The 21,711-nt window shown below is 35.5% G+C and overlaps 1 protein-coding gene and 1 pseudogene across 1 annotated transcript; one reads left to right on the forward strand and one right to left on the reverse strand.

The window, feature by feature from the left end:
* Positions 1 to 9,315: 9,315 nt before the first annotated feature.
* Positions 9,316 to 11,307, reverse strand: LOC100393452 (olfactory receptor 52E8-like). The gene has a single exon (XM_002754920.6). The coding sequence runs from the start codon at positions 11,248 to 11,250 to the stop codon at positions 10,300 to 10,302; it is 951 nt and encodes a 316-aa protein (XP_002754966.4). The 5' UTR covers positions 11,251 to 11,307; the 3' UTR covers positions 9,316 to 10,299.
* A 7,852-nt stretch (positions 11,308 to 19,159) lies between these two features.
* On the forward strand, positions 19,160 to 20,120 carry LOC100394526 (olfactory receptor 52E8-like; annotated as a pseudogene).
* The last annotated feature ends 1,591 nt before the right edge of the window (positions 20,121 to 21,711 follow it).

Here is a 21,711-nt window from a genome sequence, read left to right on the forward strand (position 1 = left end):
GGTCATCTTTAAGTCATTTTTAAGTCATCTCACGGCTCCACTGTAGGCATGCACTTCCAAGTCAGTCACACAGTCAGTCCCTGCGAAGCCTCAGACTCATCTGGGTGTTGGCTTGTGGTATGTAATTTTTTTCCCTTATTGTTGTCTCCAGGAAGCAGCTAACGCTTCCCTCAAAGCCTAAGAGAGCAAAAAAAAGTCACTGAATTTGCATTTCTCTAATGACCAGTGATGATGAAAAGAAAATGTGGTACAAGAAGAATAAAATACCTAGGAATACAACTCACAAGGAATATAAGGGACCTCTTCAAGGAAAACTACAAACCACTGCTCAACGAAATAAGAGAGGACAAAAACAGATGGCGAAACATTCCATGTTCATGGTTAGGAAGAATTAATATCGTGAAAATGGCTATACTGCCCAAAGTAATTTACAGAATCAACGCTATCCCCATCAAGCTACCATTGACTTTCTTCACAGAACTGGAAAAAACCACCATGAACTTCATATAGAACCAAAAGAGAGCCCGCATAGCCAAGTCAATTCTAAGCAAAAAGAACACAGCGGGGGGCATCACACTACCGGATTTCAAACTATACTACAAGGCTACAGTAATCAAAACAGCATGGTACTGGTACCAAAACAGAGATATAGACCAATGGAACAGAAAGCAATGGAGGCAACACAACATATCTACAACTACACAATCTTTGATAAACCTGACAAAAACAAGCAATGGGGAAAGGATTCCCTGTTTAAAAAATGGTGTTGGGAAAACTGGCTAGCTATGTGCAGAAAGCAGAAACTGGACCCCTTCCTGACACCTTACACTAAAATTAACTCCAGATGGATTAAAGACTTAAATGTAAGACCTGGGACCATAAAAACCCTAGAAGGAAATCTAGGCAAAACCATCCAGGACATAGGAGTAGGCAAGGACTTCATGAACAAAACACCAAAAGCATTGGCAACAAAAGCCAAAATAGACAAATGGGACCTAATCAAACTCCACAGCTTCTGCACGGCAAAAGAAACAGTCACTAGACTGAATCAGCAACCAACAGAATGGGAAAAAATTTTTGCACTTTACCCATCTGACAAAGGGCCGATATCCAGAATTTACAAAGAACTCAAACAGATTTACAGGAAAAAAACAAGCCCATTCAAAAATGGGCAAAGGATATGAACAGACACTTTACAAAAGAAGACATACATGAGGCCTAGAAACATATAAAAAATGCTCATCATCACTGGTCATTAGAGATGCAAATCAAAACCACATTGAGATACCATCTCACTCCAGTTAGAATGCTGATCATTAAAAAATCTGGAGACAACAGATGCTGGAGAGGATGTGGAAAAATCGGAAGACTTTTACACTGCTGGTGGGAGTGTAAATTAGTTCAACCATTGTGGAAGACAGTGTGGCGATTCCTCAAGGCCTTAGAAATAGAAATTCCATTTGACCCAGCAATCCCATTACTGGGTATATATCCAAAGGACCTATAAATCGTTCGACCATAAGGACACATGCACATGAATGTTCATTGCAGCATTATTTGCAATAGCAAAGACCTGGAACCAACCCAAATGCCCATTGATGATAGATTGGATTGGGAAAATGTGGCACATATACACCATGGAATATTATGCAGCAATCAAAAATGATGAGTTCAAGTCGTTTGTAGGGACATGGATGAATCTGGAGAACATCATTCTCAGCAAACTGACACAAGAACAGAAAATGAAATACTGCATATTCTCACTCATAGGTGGGTGATGAAAAATAAGAACACATGGACACATGGAAGGGAGTACTAAACACTGGGGTCTATCGGGGGCAATAGGAGAGGGACAGTGGGGGGGGAATCTGTGGAGGGATAGCCTGGGGAGAAATGCCAAATGTGGGTGAAGGGGAGGAAGGCAGCAAATCACACTGCCAGCTGTGTACCTATGCAACTGTCTTGCATGCTCTGCACATGTACCCCAAAACCTAAAATGCAATTAAAAAAAATAAGTAAATAAAAGAAAATGTGGCACATATATACCACGGAATATTATCCAGCCATAGAAAAGAATGTGTTCATGTCCTTTGCAGGGACATGGATGAGGCTGGCAACCATCATTCTTAGCAAAGTAATACAGGAACAGAAAACCAAACACCACATATTCTCATTCTTAAGTGGAAGTTGAACAATGAGAACACATGGACACAGGGAAGGGAACATCACACACTGGGTTCTGTCTTGGGGTGGGGGGAAAGAGGAGAGAAAACATTAGGACAAAATACCTAATGCATGTGGGGCTTAACATCTAGATGACAGGTTGTTAGGTGAAACAAACCACCATGGCACATGCATATCTTTATGAAAAAGCTGCATGTTCTGCACACGTATCCCAGAACTTAAAGTAAAATAATTTTTTTAAAAAAGCACTCAAAACAAAAGACGTAGCCTTGTGAAAATCTAAATCAAGAGGTGGCATCTCATTACCTCTCCTCATTCACATTGCTAGACAGAAATACCTAATTAAACTCACCCCCAAGGAGAAGGGATGACACTATTCAAAACAGAAGGTAAGAATCAGTGGGTACCGTTTTAAAGACTGTTTATCTCGGGCCCAAAGTGGGAACAACCATAATGTTGGTGGAACAGAGAAAGAAACTGGTGCATTCACATGGCAGAATAACATACACCAGTGAAAATAAGGAAGCCACTGCTACATATAATAAAGACATTCAAAAATGTGTTTAAATTTTTAAAGGTCAGATATAGATATTACTATTCAGTAATGTTTCCATTTATAGAAAATTAAAACCAGGTAAAACTATTTGATAGTGATGAAAATTTAAGTAGTGGTTATAAACTTGACAGGTACAGATTGCAAATAAAATACATAAATGAGTAGACGCGTGGTGCAAGTTCTAGTTTGAGTCCAATGGCCTGAGAGCATGGAGAGTCAATGGTGTAAGTTCCAGTTCGAGCCTGAGCCTAAAAGCAGAAGACTGATGGTTCAGCTTAAAGACAGTTTGGCTGAAAACCTTCTTTAATATTCAACTTTGTACTCTATTCCAGCCTGCAATGGATTGGATGAAGCAAAACCACAGTAGGAAATGCCATCAGCTTTACTCAGTCTACAATTCAAATGTTAATGTCATCCAAAACATCCTCACAGACACAGCCAATTATTAACATCTGAAACTGCTATAGCCCAGTCAAGTTGACACATAAAATTAAACATTACCATAGATTCTGTTTCTAAATTTTGGTTGTGTTTTCATAGATTTTATCACTTTGTAGAAATTTATTGAACTGAATATTTTGTTTTAAATGTTTTCTGTACTTATTATGCCTTTACATGAAATTAGGTCCTCTCTTTCCTGTCTCTATTTTATCCCTAGATAAATTTTGTCTAACAGTATGAAACAAGTTTGGCCACTCACAGGACACTGGTAATTATATAGGGAAGCAGGTGCAGGTAAAATTAATTTTACAAATGAGAATCTCATTATTACTTCCTTTATCATTAATTCAACCTAGCATCATTCTGGGAATAACTGAGCATTCTGTACATCCTAATGTGAGACAATACAAAGTTCAGCATGTTGCATATGAAGTGGTCTTAACAAAATTTGCTTAATTCATAGATTAGATAATATAATAATATATAGTGAAATAGAATGAAGTAAAAGAGACTAGAAAACAGAATAGAAAAAATGATGCAGTTCCTTCCACAATTTCACTCAGACACACAAAGAGACACACACATTCATGGATACACACAGCAGAGATTAATGGTTATATTGCAAAAATTTATATTTTTGGATAAGCATATTTAATATTATGGTGCACTGTTGTGACATCTGTAACTTATCTTAAAATATTTTAATAAGAAATTGTGTTTCACATATGTGTGAAACATATAAGAAAATATTTATGATTATTGACTGGTCATGTGTGTGTTCTGTTATATCTCTGACAAATTTTTATGAATAGTTTTTAAATGACAAACACTGTTAAATATATTTAATTTTTAAAATGTGGAGCAAATTGAAAACTGTAGAAAAGGTGTTACACCAGTAGACTTGTTACAAAACAACAGAATTCAAAGAATTCTTAGAGAGGGATACATGAGAGTCAAGAATATTATCCACCTTGAAATACAACTTCAAAATAGTTGTAACAGGCTGGGCGTGGCGGTTCATGTCTGTACTCCCAGCACTTTGGAAGGCTGAGACGGTCGGATCACGAGGTCAGCAGTTCAAGACCAGCCTGACCAATATGGTGAAACCTCGTCTCTACTAAAAATATAAAAATTAGCAGTGCTTGCTGGTGTGTGCCTGTAGTCCCAGCTACTTGGGAGGCTGAGGCAGGATAATCACTTTAACCTGGGAGGCAGAGGTTGCTGCTAGCCAGATCGCGCCATTGCACTCCAGCCCTGGGCCACAGAGGGGGAATTCATCTCAAAAAAAAAAAAAGAAGAAAGAAAAAGAAAAAAGTTGTAACAACAGGTAATTGAAATAAAAATGTAAATGATATATCGAAATTTATAGACATATATTTTAATTCAACACTTTTAGAAACAAACTAAGTACACAAAAGTGAATAAAATAAAGAAAATGTACATTTAAAACTAATTGGAAAACACATGTTGCTTTTTAACACATCTAGAACAGTATTAAATGACCATTTCCTAAAGCCATGCAAAAATAAATACACACACCAAATTAAAATATAACTAACATTTGAAATAACAATAAAATCCAACCCCATTAACTTATTTATCTGTAAGTTAAATACACAATTGAAAATAATTGATGACTTAAAATGAACAATAAGAAAAGAAATTTAAAAATATTTTTATTTGTGTACATTCAGGGGGTACAAATGCAGTTTTGATGCATAGATATATTCCACGGTGAAATCTGGGCTTTTAGTGTAACTATCACCCAAACAGTGTATATTGTGCCCATTAAGTAATTTCTCATTTCATTCCTCACCTGCCTTCCACTCTCCTATCCTTTCAGGTCTTCAGTGTCTGTTATTTCACACTCTATGCCATGTGTAGACATTATTTATGCCTCACTTACACTTGAGAATATACAGTATTTGACTTGCCATTTATGAGTCACTTAAAAAAAGGACCTCTAGTTTCATCTGTGTTGCTACAAAATATGTGATATTATTTTTTTGTGGCTGCATAGTATTACACACACAAATATATATATGTGTGTGTATATATATATATATGCATAACCTTTTCTTTATCTAATCAACCAATGACAGACATTTAGGTCAATTCCATATCTGTGCTTCTGTATATAGTGCTGAGTTAAAAATACAAGTGCAAGTATCTTTTTAACGTAATAAATTCTTTTCCTTTGGGTATATACCTAGTATTGTAATTGCTGAGTCAGATGGTAGTTTTATCTTCAGTTTTTGAGAAATCTCCATACTGTTTTCCATAGAGGTTGTGCTAATTTACATTCCCACCAACATTGTGTAAGTGTTACCTTTTCTCTGCATGCTTGACAACATCTGTTGTTTTTGGCATTTTACTCCTAGCCACTCTGACTGATGTGACATAGTATCTCATTGTGGTTTTCATTTGCATTTCTCTGATGTTAAACATTTTTTATATGATTGTTGGCTATTTGTACATCTTCTTGTAAAAAAAAAATCTGTCTTGATTTTTGCCCACTTTCTGTGGTGCTACTTGGTTTTTATGTTGTTGCTGGTGCATCATTTGAGATCCATGTATATCCTGCATATTAGTCCCTTGTCAGATACATGGCTCACACACATTTTCTCCCATTCTTAGGGTTCTGTTTGCTTTGTTGATTATTGCTTTTGCTCTGCAGAAGCTTTTCACCACAGTTAAGTCCCATTTGTCTATTTTTTTTGTTTCATTTCATTTGCTTTTGGAGTCTTCGTTATAAACTCTTTGCTTAGGCCAATGTCCAGAAAAGTTTTCTTAGGTTTTCTGCCAGAATTTTTATAACTTCAGTTCTTAAATTTAAGTATGTAATGTAACTGGAGTAAATTTTTGTGTATGGTTAGAGATAGTGATCCAGTTTCATTGTTTATGGCCATCCAGCTTTCCCAGCACCATTTATGAAGAAGGTGTCCTTTCTGCAAGGTATGTTCTTGTCATCTTTGTCGATGATCATTTAACTGGAGGTATGTGTCTTTATGTCTGGGTCCTCTGTTCTTTTTCACTAAACTATGTGTCTATTTTTATATCAGTATCATGCTGCTTTGTTTACTATGGCCTTTCATCAGGGTTCCAGGATATAAAATCAATGCTACCAAAATCACTAGTATTTCTATACACAAATAATGTTCAAGCTGAGAATCAAATCAACAACACATCCCAACTACAATTGCCACAAAGAAAATGAAATACCTAGGAATACAGTTAACTAAGAAGGATAAAAATGTCTACAGTAAGAATTACAAAGCAACATGGAAGAAAATCAGAAGCAAAACAAACACATGAAAAAACATCCTATGCTCTCATGCTAATGGATTGAAAACATTAGCATCATCAAAACGACCTACTTCTCAAAGAAATTTATAGATTCAACATTATTCCCATTGAACTACAAATGTCATTTCTCATAGAATTAGAAAAGAAAACTGTTCTAAATTAATATGAAATCAAAAAAGAATCCAAATAGACAAAGCAGTCCTAAGCAACAAGAACAAAGCTGGAGGCATCACACTACTTGACCTCAAATTATACTATGAGGCTAAGGTACCCAAAACAGCATGACACTGGTATAAAAACAGACACATAGGCCAATTAAACAAAATAGAAAACTCAGAAACAAAGCTTTCACTTACAATCATCTGATTTTTGACAGGGCCAATGAAAATAAGGAGTTGGGAAAAAAACTCATTCAATAAATGGTGTCAGATACCTGGTTTATCATAAGCAGAAGAGTGAAACTAGATCCTTACCTTTCGCTATATATAAAAATTAACTTAAGATGAGTTAAAGATTTAAATGAAAGACCTCAAACCATAAAAGTCCTAGACAAAAAGCTAGAAAATATTCTTCTTAACACTGGCCTTGGCAAAGAATTTTTGGCTAAGTCTCCAAAAGGTATCGAGACAAAAACAAAAATTGACAAGTGGGACTGAATTAAACTGAAAAGTTTCTGCACAGCAAAAGAAACTATCAACAGAGCAAACAGACAACCTAAAGAAAGCGAGAAAATACTTGAAAACTAGGCATCCAATAAATATCTAATATCCAGAATCCATAGGGAATTTAAACTATCAATAAGCAACAAAAACCCACATTAAAGAATGGGCATAGGATATAAACAGGCACTTTTCAAAAGAAGGCATAAAAGCAACCAACAAATATATGAAAAATGCTTAGCTTTACTAATTATCAGAGAAAACCAATCAAAACCACAGTGTGATACCATCTCACATCAGTCAAAATGGCTATTATTCAAAAATCAAAAACCTGGTGAGGCTTCAGAGAAAAGGGAATGCTTATACACTGTTGGTGGGAATTTAAATTAGTTCAGCCACTGTGGAAAGATTTCCCAAGGAACTTCTGAGTTTTGTACATTAATTTTCTATCCTAAAACCTTACTGAATTTATTTACCAAATCTAGGAGTATTTTCGAAGAGTTGTTAAAATTTTCTAAACACAAGATTATATTCTTAACGAACAAACAATTTGAATTCTTTTCCAATTTGGATGCCTTTATTTCTTTCTCTTTCTTGTTTTCTCTGGCTAGGGAGTCCAGTAGTATGTTGAAAGGAGCAATAAAAGTGGGCATCTTGTCTTGTTCTGGTTGGTTTTCAACTTTTAACTATTCAATATGATGTCAGCTGTGGGTTTGTTAATATGGATGTTACTCTTTTGAGGAAGGTTCCTGCAATGTCAAATAGGTTTCAAAATATGTTTAAAGTTTTTATCTTGAAGGAATGCTGAATTTTATGTAATATTCTATGCATCAGTTGAGATGATTATACTTTTTTGTTTTTAATTCTGCTATGTGTTGAATCACACTTAACAATTTGTGTATCTTGAGCCATCCTTGCTTCCCTGGAATAAAATCTAGAAAAAAGTTTTGCTTATCACTATTTAGAAAGTACTGGTTCAGTCAGTATGTTCAAACTGATATGTCAAATGAGTCAATCCATGCTGATCAATTAAATTGACTTCTACCATTTTCTTTCTATGAACATATAAACACAAACACACACACAAAATTTATTTTTTTGAGACGGAGTTTCACTCTCGTTACCCAGGCTGGAGTGCAATGGTGCAATCTCGGCTCACCGCTACCTCCGCCTCCTGGGTTCAGGTAATTCTCCTGCCTCAGCCTCCCGAATAGCTGGGATTACAGGCGTGCGCCACCATGCCCAGCTAATTTTTTTGTAGTTTTAGTAGAGACGGGGTTTCACCATGTTGACCAGGATGGTCTCGATTTCTTGACCTCGTGATCCACCGGCCTCGGCCTCCCAAAGTGCTGGGATTACAGGCTTGAGCCACCGCGACCGGCCCACAAATTTTTTAAATGATTAAAACTATTTATCCAGAGATAGGAAGACAAATGAAACGCAGGAAATACAGAAACGAACAAAAATGAACATACCTTGTGTTTATCTGTGAGATTTCTCTGAATGTGATTGTAAAAGAATATGTGTCTACCAATTCACTCCTGTAATCCTCTTAAATTTCATCCAGAATATCTCACTTTCTCTCTACCCATATTCCTTGATATTCCCTCTCTCCTCCCTAGTTCCTGCTACTCACTCAGTCCTGACCATTTTATGTTTCAAAATTTTTCTGGCCCTACCTTGTCTACTGAGATGTCTTTAGAATACATTCAACTATTCGCCATGGTCTGAGAATCTTCTCCAAGAAAGAAACCATCAAGACTTCCACAGCCTTCCCGCCTAAATTCTACCAGTAAACACCTGCCCAGATGCAGTGCTGTGGCCTGAGGGGGAAAGATTTATATGACAAGTAGAATCTCAGCTGAAGCCAAGAGAGGGAGATACCCCATGTCATCACTCCCTGGAATCCCGCATTAAAAAATGGTAGAATCTGATCCTAAATCCTTGATTTCCACACAGCACATTCTGCTCCTATCTGATCACCCAGTGATTGACCTAAGGGCTGCTTTCTATAGGAGATTATTGAATCACAGCTAAATTTAAGTGTATTTGCTTTCTAGTCTCAACATGCCATTTGCTGTGGTCTATTGCCTAACCCTGTATCTTAACTGTAAGATGGCAGACAGCACAGCAATAAAAAATCCTTATATTTGAAGAGTTCTTCTCGTAATCATCTTCCTCCAAATTTTTTAGGGATTATGAATTTCATTATGAATAAAAATGCTAATAACCACAAAATTTCCAAATTCCCTGAAGAAACAACATATGTCTCAACATTACTTTAGGAACAACTTATTATTATTTATTTTTTCCCAATGTATATAAGTACTTAAAGACAATACACGGTATCTTCGAATGTTCCTACTGCTCATAAATCCACACATTGAAACATGGTAGAAGTATGTATATACACACATCTATATTCATATATGTATAATTATATTGTGTAAAGAGTATTTAAATAATTAAGTGAGCAAATAAATGAATAAAATATTTATGAATGTATATGTCATGCCTATGCTGCATTATTTCCTTTTTCCTTTACTTAATATCTGGTTTGACGACTATGCTTGCATCACTATGCGCATGAAGGAAATAATAGTAACTATTAAATAAGATTACAGTGAGCACAATATGAGTGTATTCATGCATAATATACCTATCAATATCTATATATCTATATACTGCATTTATGGTAAGTTAACATTATTATGGAGTAAACTATTATTATTATTTTATGAATTCCAGAAGCCACTTAAACTGTTTATTATATTTTTAAAGTAAGAATTTTATTCTGTATTCTGTTATTTCTTAAACATGCTAAAGAAAACTATAAGGCAATCTGTTTGGCTCAAATTACTACTTCCTATTAAAAATGGAATTTGAATAAATCACTCATCTTTTCCAAACATTAGTATATTAAACATAAGAGTAAAAAAACTAATATATACTTTATAAAACTGCCTTGAGGATCCAGCAACAGAAATAAAAGAACTTGGAAAAGGAGAGTTCAATTAGCTTAAAATTCTCATTATTATCATTGAAGTCAAAAGCTTCAGTTAACAGATAAATAATGTTATTGGCTACAACATTCCCTTCTGTTTTTCTGCTTTCTGCTAGGTTGGAGTGACAGACTCTCCAACCTCCAACTGGTTAGTGATCGGTCTTGAGGAAAATCAGAACTCTCTCCCGAATCTGCTTAGTCCTGACTCCATAGATTACAGGATTCAGGGCTGGTGGAACAACCACATATAGATTAGCCAAGAAAATGTGGATATACTGTGGGATGTTATGGCCAAAACGATGTGTCAAGAATGAAAAAAATGCTGGTGTGAAAAAGGCTAAGATAACACCAATGTGAGAGCCACAGGTGTTGAGAGCTTTGCATCGAGCTTCCCAGGAGGGAAGGCAGAAGACTGCACAGAGGATCCTGACATAGGAGAGAATAATAAGGAGCACATCCAATAACAAGAGAGAAATGTTGCCAAGGCCAAACATAATGTTGACTTTGATGCTGGCACAGCCCAGACGGGCAATGCCCATGTGCTCACAATAAGTATGAGGGATGATACGGTGTCCACAGAAAGGCAGCCTCAGAAGGAGAAACACCAGTGGAACAATCATGCACAAGCTCCTCAGGACAGCAACGCCTGCAATGAGGTTGATGGTTTTGCTGGTGAGGATCATGGTGTACCGAAGGGGATTGCAAATGGCAATGTAGCGGTCAAATGCCATGGCCACCAACACAATGCTCTCCATGGCAGTGAAGAAATGGATGAAGAACATCTGAGAAAGGCAGCCTCCAAAAGACATTTCCTTTATATTGAACCAGAATATGTCTAGCATTTTGGGGATGGTGGCTGTAGACAAGCCGATGTCAATGGAATCCAACATGGCCAGGAAATAATACATAGGCTCATGGAGACTTTGTTCAGTCTGAATCACAAATAAGACAGCAGCGTTTCCAAGGAGTGCAACAAGATACACGAAGAAAAAAGGGATTCCAATCCAGATGTGCACATCTTCTAGCCCTGGGATTCCCAGCAGCAGGAATGAAGAAGGCTGGAACTGGGTGTCATTAGACATAGACATTCTTCCTGCCATATAAAGCTGCTGGGCACACCAGCGACGATTATAATATTCCCATTAGTAATTCTTGTTCCACTTCTTTTGTCCAGATTTCTAGTCAAATTCACAATAACATATTAATCTTTCTTTATATCTATTTGTGAAGAAGGTAAAATACTCTCCACAGTTTCTACTAGCCTCTCCTGAGCAACACTGGCACCTGGAATAGAACCAGCCTTATTCTATTGCCCCTTTACCTAATATCAAAAACTAATATAAAAAAAGAAGGCAGAAGAATGTAATCTGCCAAATGAAAATGCAATACCTGGAGGTTTAGCCAGAATTAAATGAGAAAAATAAAGTTCCAGGGTCAGTGTCTATAGTAATGTTACACATATTTTTGCTACATGTTCATGGTATTTGTAATCTCAACTATTCCTCTATTTGAGAATCGAAAATGTAGTGTGTATAATCCTGTTTCTGTGTTGCTATGCGGTTTTACAAGTATTTGTGACTACTAGACTGTATACTTCTGAGAATAGAAGAAATGACTTACCTTTGTTCATATGCATGAAAAAGATCTGCTACATAATAATTCTCAATTTAAAACCTCCACAAATAGATACATAGATTAAAAGGAGGTGAAACAGCAGGTAACTTTAATATCATATTTTAGGAAATAAATGATTTACTTTCTATCACACCTGTGTTTGAGAAAAGAAGCTTATCCATTGGATTTGGAAAACCGATAAAAACAAGGAGAAGAAAATACTCGACAAAGAGTATTTTGCAGCTATGATGGAACGTGAATGCAGAGATAATTTTAATCTAAATAAGCCTATTACTTGTAGAGTACATAAATACACACATTCGGTAAAGAAACTGTTATACATAGACCAGCTTTTTGTGGCAAGGAAGTGAAATATTCTGGGCTACACAATTTTCAAATATATCTCAGTCTTATATTCATGGGAAGCACTTTAGATGCCCTACAGTTTAGTTGCTACTCAAATTCTTTCCCAGCTGTTATGTCTTTATGAATGTCTCCATTATAGTAAACTCAAAATTTGAAGCAAAAAGTTCATTACTCTTCAATTTATTTGGGAAAAACTAGTTTTACAGTTAATGTGGAATTGGTTAAATGTGATGTAGTTTTACAGTTAACGTGGAATTGGTTAATTGTGACGTGGCAAATGGAATCAAAAGCATTGATTCCAATTTAAGAATACCTGAACGTTGGGAAAGTCATAATTGAGAGGTACTCAGCAGAGAAAAAAGTGTGTGAATGTTCTACTTTAATCCTGGACAACAAAATGCCTTGCTGGTAGTGCCTGTTTGAAGCACATGAAGAAAAGCAAAAATGAGAGATAATTTGATAATTTGGAAAATTCTTTCAGAAAGAGAGAAAGTGTGTGTGTGTGTGTGTGTGTGTGTAAATGGGTGAAACTAACAGAGGTAAGTGTATAAATTTCCTATTTTTCACTAACTGAGAATACACAAGATAGGCAGAGAAACACCTTTCACAATTTATCCCATCAAATATTGAAGAAATTTATGTATCAATGGTGATCAGGAAGTTTGAATACAAGAAAGAATACATCTGGCCACATTTTCCTTAAGGTACCACGTAGTAAAGAAGATAACATTCCAAATGTGAAACTTAAGAACTGTACCACAAGTGCTAAGGTAGAAACGTGCAGGATGTTTTAAATGTAGAGGTGAGTCAAGAAAAATTATATAAAAGAAGTTAGGCTTATGCTGACTTACAGAGAAATTCTTCTGACAAAAAAGAAAGAAAATTTTATTCTATATAAATGAGCAAAGAAGGGAAAAAGGAAGCACAGTGGCCATTTAGGATATAAAAATGAAATCAGTCATCCTCTCAAATGTGCTTATCCAGAGATTCTTAGTAAGTCTGATGTCTTGGTCATGTCTAGGGGTTCCATACAGCATAAGCTGAAAAAATGAAAATATGGCTACATTCCAAGGTTATCAACTTATCCCACGTATCTCTGTGGATTTTAAAAGAAGACCTGGAAATTAATGCTTCCCTTCTCTCTAGGACAAGATCATATCCAAGTTTATAAACACTGATCAAAGCAACCAATCAATCAATTAATCAATAAATCTTTACTTACCTACTATTTCAACATATATTTATATATCTTCCAATGTCAGCTGGATTTAAAAATAAAACTGGGTCTCAGCTCCTCTTTTGACTCCCAAATTCTACATGGAATTATATCCAGCTATCCAGCATCCATGTTCTCAATATGTCATCTTCTTGAACTACCCTGTTACACCAACCTCCACCACACCCTACATATCCATATTCCCACATCCTGGAACAGATGAGCAAAAGGAGAAGAGATAAACTACACCTTTTTTCCCATCTTTATCTAATATTACAGTCTCATGACCAGCCTGCTATCATGTAACCTTATTCTGTTTCTCAGATATTTTACTACTCTAGCTCTGAGTCTATTCCTTATTCATTTATTTATAAATTAATTAATTTTAAAACATTTTTCAAATTTGTCTTTATTTTTAATTTTTTTGAGTACATAAGTATATATATTTATGGGGTACATGAGATGTATTGATACAGGCATGCAATGTGAAATAAGCACATCATGGGGAATGGGGTATCCATCCCTTTAGGCATTTATCCATTGAGTTACAAGAAATCCAATGACATTCTTAGTTATTTTAAAATGTATAACTATTATTGACTATAGTCACCCTGTTGTGCTATCAAATACCAGGTCTTATTTACTCTTTCTATTTTTTGTACTCATTAACCATCCCCACCTCCCTGCAGCTCCCCACTACCATTCCCAGCTTCTGGTAATCATCCTTCTATCTTCCCCTTTGCTATATCTTATATGTTCTAGAAAATATAGAGATAGGCTTTGCTCTATAGCTGTTCACATGTCATACATATATATACAGAAGCAGAAACAATAGCTGAAGAGATATGGGATATGTTGGCACAATTTCTTCCTCATCGGCTTTCACACTTTACTTTTGGATTTGAGACTTTGCATGATTATAGGTGCACGTAGGTAAAAATACAGTTTGGAAAGTTTATGAGTATGAGTGTGTATTCACTCTTCATCCTGTTATCATACTTGCACCTTTCCTGCATCTACTAGCTTGCCATAAGCTCTTTCTCCATCCCTCTTGGTATTCTCCAAAGCCTAACCATGATATAACTTACCTTAGTCTAAAAATCACTACAAAACATCCCTTGGCATATTCTATGAGCCCCCCATTTATTATGCCAATAGAAGATATTTATAATGCTCTTGTAGCCCCACTTCCCCTGGGATGGGTATCATAGCATCTTGGAGACGCTGATATAGTATAGTTAACAGACTCTGGAGAATTCCTCTTCTCAATCTCTTCTTCCTTAAACTGAAATAATAGGGCAAGGGTTTATCACTGTTCTCTTGTTTTTCCCAAATTTTATATTTATTTATTGACACTGATAGAGTAGTTTTAATTTCTCACTTCAAAATTGAATTGCTAAACTCTTGGTAAATGTGTAGGATTTTTTCTTTATCCTTCTATCCCATCTTCAACTCTCAGTTCCCTGACTCTCTCTCATCTTCAGATTTCTCTTTCTAGTCCTAACACAATATTGTATTTTCTCATCTTAAGACCTCTTTGATAGAATTTCTCATGGAATCAATATCTAGTGATCTATCCCATTGTACTTTCTTTATCAATTCTTTACCAATTTTTTTAAAAAAAATTTTATCAATTTCTTTACCAATGGACATTTTATGGCAACTCTCTGGAAATTTCTTATACAGTGTGCATATCTATTTGACACCCCTCAAACAAAGCTTACTCATTGTGAACAAGATTTTTGCTGGGCTATGAGTCAAATGTAAGCAGCAGAAATTGTTTAACATCACAATTACTGAAGCAGGAATAACTGTGGGAAATAACAAAAGGCTATTCAAAAAACTCAAAAGAAAATATTGGGGAATGAATTGATCATAGGGGATTTTCAAAGCTCTGAAATGTTCCCTAGAAGCTAAAACACAAACACACACATGTACATGATTCTGAAAATCTCCAGAAAAGACCTGAGAATGCCCTAATGTTTCACCTCTAGTAAAATAATATTAAAATATAGAATGTGGGTTATTGTACAAGAAAATATCTGGTACATCCAAGACATTATTTTCACATACAGACACATACACAGACATAGACACAGTGGGATTTTTGTCATGTTGTAGAATATATGCATTTTAATAAAAACCCAGAAAATTCCTCATATAAAGGGCATTTATGAAAAAATCCATGGCTCACATCCTATTCAATGGTGAATACTCAAAGGGGTAATTAAGCTTTCCCCCTAAGATCATTAATAAGACAAGGATGCTTGCTTTTATGACTACCACTTAATATTGTACTGGAAGCTTTAGCCAGAGCAATTAGCCAAGAAAAAGAAATAAAAATTATTCAAATTTTAAAGGAAAGAGTAAACTACCTCTATTTGCAGACAACATAATATTACATGTAGAAAATCATAAACAATCCACAAAAAACTATTATAACTGATAAACGAATGCAGCAAATTTCACATTTGCACAACAGAAGAGTATTAATCAGTTGTGTTTTGCTGAACACTGCTGAAGAAAATTAATGAAAGTCTAAATAAAAAAATACTTTATGTTCATGGATTAGGAGATTTAATACTGTTAAGGTGGTCATTTTCACAAACGTTATCTATAAATCATGTGCAATTCTTATTAAAATCTCAGTGTCCTCTTTTGTAGAATGGAGAAAGATAAAACTAAAATGCACATAGAAGAGCAAAGGCCCTTGAATAGCCAAAACAATTTAAAAATAAAAAACAAAGTTAAGTGACTCACATTTTCTTATTTTAAAACTTGCTACAAAGCTACTCAAAAAAGCATGATGCTGACATAAGAACAGTCATAAAAATCACTGGAATCAAATTGACTGTTGAGAAATAAACCCATATGTCTCTGGTCTATTGATTTTTGGTAATGTTTTCATGACCATTCAGTGAGAAAATAGTCTGTTTAACAAATGGTGCTGTCACACATTAATGTCATGAGGGTAATGCATCTTTACTCCATGAAATGACAACAAATGCTTCACATTTGGACACCTGTTTCTTCTCTAAGCATCACTTTCTTTGTCTAATTTTAATCTGTGTCCTTTTCCTGTAATAAACTGTAACCATGAGCAGAATAGCTTTTAGTGAGTTCTATGAGTCCTTCTAGTGAATTGTTGAAGCTGAGGGTGGTTTTGGGAAACCTCTGAAATTGCAGTTAATGTCAGAAGTGAGGGTAGTCTTCAGAAATGTACCCTCAAGTTTTGAAGTTTATTGAGTTCCAGTTCCAAGTTTATAATCTAATTTGATATCACATTTCTTTAAACTGTTAGCAAGGTTAGCAGGCTCTTGTAAAAGAACTTCATATGGTGGGAAAACTTCACAGATAATCATTTTCCCTTACCAATTTACTTTAAATCCCCACTAGGGAATACCTTACTTCTAAGTACCTAGACCCCAGAAAATGTTTGGATCTGTTTCTACACTCAATTCTGTTGTATTGAGTTTTTTTTCTATGATTTTTTTTGAAAAATTAAACAGTGAAAATTATCATCACTTTATAAGAAGCCTCAGTATCTTTTTTTAATCTTTTTTATATTGCTCATGTGCAGAACGTGCAAGATAGTTGCATAGGTACACACATGGCAGCGTGTTTTGCTGCCTTCCTCCCCTTCACCCACATTTCTCCCCAGGCTATTCCTCCCCAGCTCTGCGCCCCCCACTGTCCCTCCCCTCTTCCCCCCAATAGACCCCAGTGTGTACTACCCCCTTCCCTGTGTCCATGTGTTCTCATTTTTCCTCACCCGCCTATGAGTGAGAATATGCAGTATTTCATTTTCTGTTCTTGTGTCAGCTTGCTGAGAATGATGTTCTCCAGACTCATCCAAGTCCCTACAAAGAACACCAACTCATCATTTTTGATTGCTGCATAATATTCCATGGTATATATGTGCCACATTTTCCCAGTACAGTCTATCATTGATTGGCATTTGGGTTGGTTCCAGGTCTTTGCTATTGTAAACAGTGCTGAAATGAACATTCGTGTGCATGTGTCCTTATAGTAGAACGATTTATAGTACTCAGAGATTTTGTCACCACCAGGCCTGCTTTACAAGAGCTCCTGAAAGAGGCACTACACATAGAAAGGAACAACCAGTACCAGCCATTCTAAAAACATACCAAATGCTAAAGAGCATCACCTAAATAAAGAATCTGCATCAACTAATGGGCAAAACAGCCAGCTAGCATCAAAATGGCAGTATCAAATTCACACATAACAATATTAACCCTAAATGTAAATGGGCTAAATGCACCAATCAAAAGACACAGACTGGCAAATTGGATGAAAACCCAAAACCCATCGGTGTGCTGTATCCAGGAAACCCATCTCACATGCAAGGATACACAAAGGCTCAAAATAAAGGGATGGAGGAAGATTTACCAAGCAAATGGAGAGCAAAAAAAAGCAGGAGTTGCAATTCTCGTCTCTGATGAAATAGACTGTAAAGCAACAAAGATCAAAAGAGACAAAGAAGGACATTACATAATGGTAAAAGGATCGATACAACAAGAAGAGCTAACGATCCTAAATATATATGGACCCAATACAGGAGCCCCCAGATATATAAGGCAAGTTCTTAATGACTTACAAAGAGACTTAGACTCCCACACAATAATAGTGGGAGACTCTAACACTCCACTGTCAATATTAGACAGATCAACCAGACAGAAAATTAACAAGGATATCCAGGGCTTGAACTCAGACCTGAAACAAGCAAACCTGATAGACATTTACAGAACTCTCCACCTCAAATCCACAGAATATACATTCTTCTTAGCACCACATCACACCTACTCTAAAATTGACCACATAATTGGAAGTAAAGCACTCCTCAGCAAATGCAAAACAACTGAAATCATAACAAACAGTCTCTCAGACCATAGTGCAATCAAGTTAGAACTTAGAATTTAGAAACTAACTCAGAACCCCACAGCTTCATGGAAACTGAACAACTGGCTCTTGAATGTTGATTGGATAGACAATGAAATGAAGGCAGAAATAAAGCCTCAGTATCTTATAGATTTTCATCACTTTATAAGAAGCCTCAGTATCTTATAGTGTAAATCCTGCAGATTTAATCTTCTTGGAAGAAGTTTTGCCTCTTCTAAATTCTTTTATGTTTCCTCATACCTTCCATTCCTTTCTTTTCTTTCTCTCTCCTTTCACTATACCTGTTAGAAAATATTGCAAATATAGACCCAGATTAATGTCACATACCTGAATTTCAACCTAATTTCAAATTTTGACTTTCCTGCTTATTAGCTTTGTAAATGATGGGAGGTTAATTCACTTATCAGACTTTCCTGTTCCATAAAATCAGATACCAGTAGAACTTGTGTCATGAAATTGGGTGAGAACTAAATTAAATAATGTATGTAAATAGTCGTAGATGCAACGACTGAAAAAATAGTAGATATGAAATCAATAATAGCTATTATTACTGTGGTGATTATTATTATAAGTTTTATTTTCATCATCCCATAGTGTCTATATCTTGAGAAAGAAGGGAATAAGTCAATTTATTTATTCTGAACTCACAATTTTAGGAGAGACATGGTGCAAGCTTCTACTTGGCAGCTCAGCTTCTCACATTCATTGTGCATGTGAAGAATGATACTAGGATTATTTATGGAGAATTAAAAGAATGAGAAAAAAGATCAATGGCCTTTACAGAAAGGTATTCCTAATAACAATCCTTTACTTGGGAATTTGTTTATTTATTTTAGATCTCAATTAAGTCTGGATGAATTACCCAATGGGAGCGGAAAACAACTTTTAAAGCCATGACCACCATCAGCTTGCAGAAGAATGTCTTCTCTCAATATCACTGAACCTCATCCCTCTTCCTTTCTGTTGTTAGGAATCCCAGAATTGGAAGCTGTGCAACGCTGGCTTGGCTTTTCCTTCTGTATTGTATATCTGATTGCTCTTGTTGGAAATCTTATCATTCTATTTGTCATCTGGACTGATAAAAACCTCCACCAACCCATGTTCTACTTTCTGGCCATGCTGTGAGTGATTGACCTGAGTCTCTCTACAGCTACCATCCCCAAGATTTTGGGCATTTTCTGGTTCAGCCTGCAGGAACTGTGCTTTGGGTGCTGTATCGCTCAAGTCTTTTTTATCCATTTTTTTACAGTCATGGAGAGCATTGTACTTCTTGCCATGGGATTTGACCGCTATGTAGCTATTTGCAACCCCCTCAGGTACACTATGATCCTCACCAACAGAATTATTGGTGTGATTGCTATGGTTGTGGTTCTTAGAAGCTTATGTATGATTGCGCCCATCATTTTTCTCCTCATGAGGCTGCCTTACTGTGGACATAGAATCATCCCTCACACCTATTGTGAGCACATGGGAGTGGCCCGTCTGGCTTCTGCCAGCATCAGTGCCAATGTCTATTATGGTCTTGGGAATATTTATATCTTGTTTCTGGATGTGTTTCTTATCATTATCTCCTATGCTAGAATTTTATGCACTGTCTTTCACCTCCCTTCCCAAGGTGCCCGCCTGAAGGCTCTTAATACCTGTAGCTCGCATATCTGTGTCATCTTAGTATTTTTTGGCCCAGCTCTCTTCTCCTTTCTCACTCATCGCTTTGGTCATGGCATCCTGCAGGGTATCCATATTCTCCTGGCTAATCTCTACATAGTCATTCCCCCTGCTCTTAACCCAGTCATTTATGGAATCAGGACCAAGCAAATCCAGGAGCGGGTAAAAAGTCTCTTTGCTAAACATTAATTGAATGAGAGGTAATTCATTCAGGTTATAAAAGTGTAAGTCCTAAAAAGACAAAATTTGTGATAAAATTAATAAATTGGTTTCATCAAAATTGACCATCAATTTTATACATATGTATATTTTATATAGATGTGTGTGTATATTTATTTATTTAGTATATGTATATGTGCATTTCTAAGAACATATTGGCAACAATTGTTAGATGCATGTGTGTTGATGTGTGTCTGAGTGTGCATTTGCAATGATGTTATCTATTGACCCCTGACACAGAATATGCCATGTAAAAGTAAGTTTCAAGGAGAATCACTTTAGTTCACTGAAAAAGCTTTCTGTTAGACCTGCCTAGTGTTTCAAATCTTGTTCAGGTAGCAATAAGATTTCTTTCATAAAAGTCAAATAGAGGACATATGGCCACTGAGAGAAGAACGGGCATGTGGGTAGTGTAAGCAAGTAAAGTAGAGGTAGTAGGTATGAAATACAGGGCAGAAATAGGAGATTTAGCCACATGTAAGAGAGAGAGAGAACAATAATTCATATTTATTGTGTTTACTGTGTTTTAACTGGGTGATTTTGGTTAAGCACTAAAATATGTAAGAAGTAAAAGGGAAATTACTCATGAATTTAAAAAAATAACATCTAGAAAAGAAAGCAGGAACAGAAATAAGATTGCAAAGAAACTAAAAATTTTGAATGTAAAAATGAATATAAGAATATATAAATGGCCAAAATAGATATAAACAACACATTTATGGTTGTCAAAAATGGCAATCTAAAGTTCATTTTAAAAACTGAATGACCTAAGAATATTGTTCAAGCAGGGATAAGATCAAATTTGATTTTGAATGTTAGCTTCGCAATCATTTCACCCAATTCTGTCACATTCCTAGGGACTTTTTTTACTAATTTAGCATACAAAATATATACAAACTCAGTGGGAATAGTTAATATCAAAGTAACTTAAAAAAAGAATATGTCCACAAGTTTTAATATCATCAGTTTAATTTCACATATATAGTTTAATATTCTTTATTCCTTAAAGTAATGAGCTGTCAACTACTCACCTGATAAAGCCATTTTATGTTGGATATTTATTGTAAAATATTGTCTAAATTTCTGTGTCAAGATATTTTTGAGCATAAATATTTCTGACATAGATTTAAGTTTCAAAAGGTGAAGTAAAAATAAAGAAGGAGAGGATAACAGAGAAAATTTCTACAGCTGAAAAATTATTTAAGGCTTAATACGGACAGTTTCAATAGAGGCCCAGTAGGAACTTAGGTACTAGTATTTAGTGGAAATTGTAAACACAACAAATAAAAAGAACATCTTGAACCATTCCAGAGAAAAGGTGTTTGAGAGAAAGAGAATAAAAGTTCAAGTGAGATACAGAAAATAGCATAGATTAAAGAGAAACATATCTGACTCAGATCAGAATTCTCAAATGTAAAAGTGGCTGTTAAAAAATCATGCCCAAAAAATAATTTTGCACTTGGAATTTAATGTGCATTCAATCCATTATTCATATCTTAGAGAAAAGTAAAGACATTTTCAGAAATATAATGCAATTTTAATTGCAACTTTTTCCAAAAGA

Source organism: Callithrix jacchus, chromosome 10 (genome assembly GCF_049354715.1).
Source record: "Callithrix jacchus isolate 240 chromosome 10, calJac240_pri, whole genome shotgun sequence".
Lineage (NCBI taxonomy): Eukaryota > Metazoa > Chordata > Mammalia > Primates > Cebidae > Callithrix > Callithrix jacchus.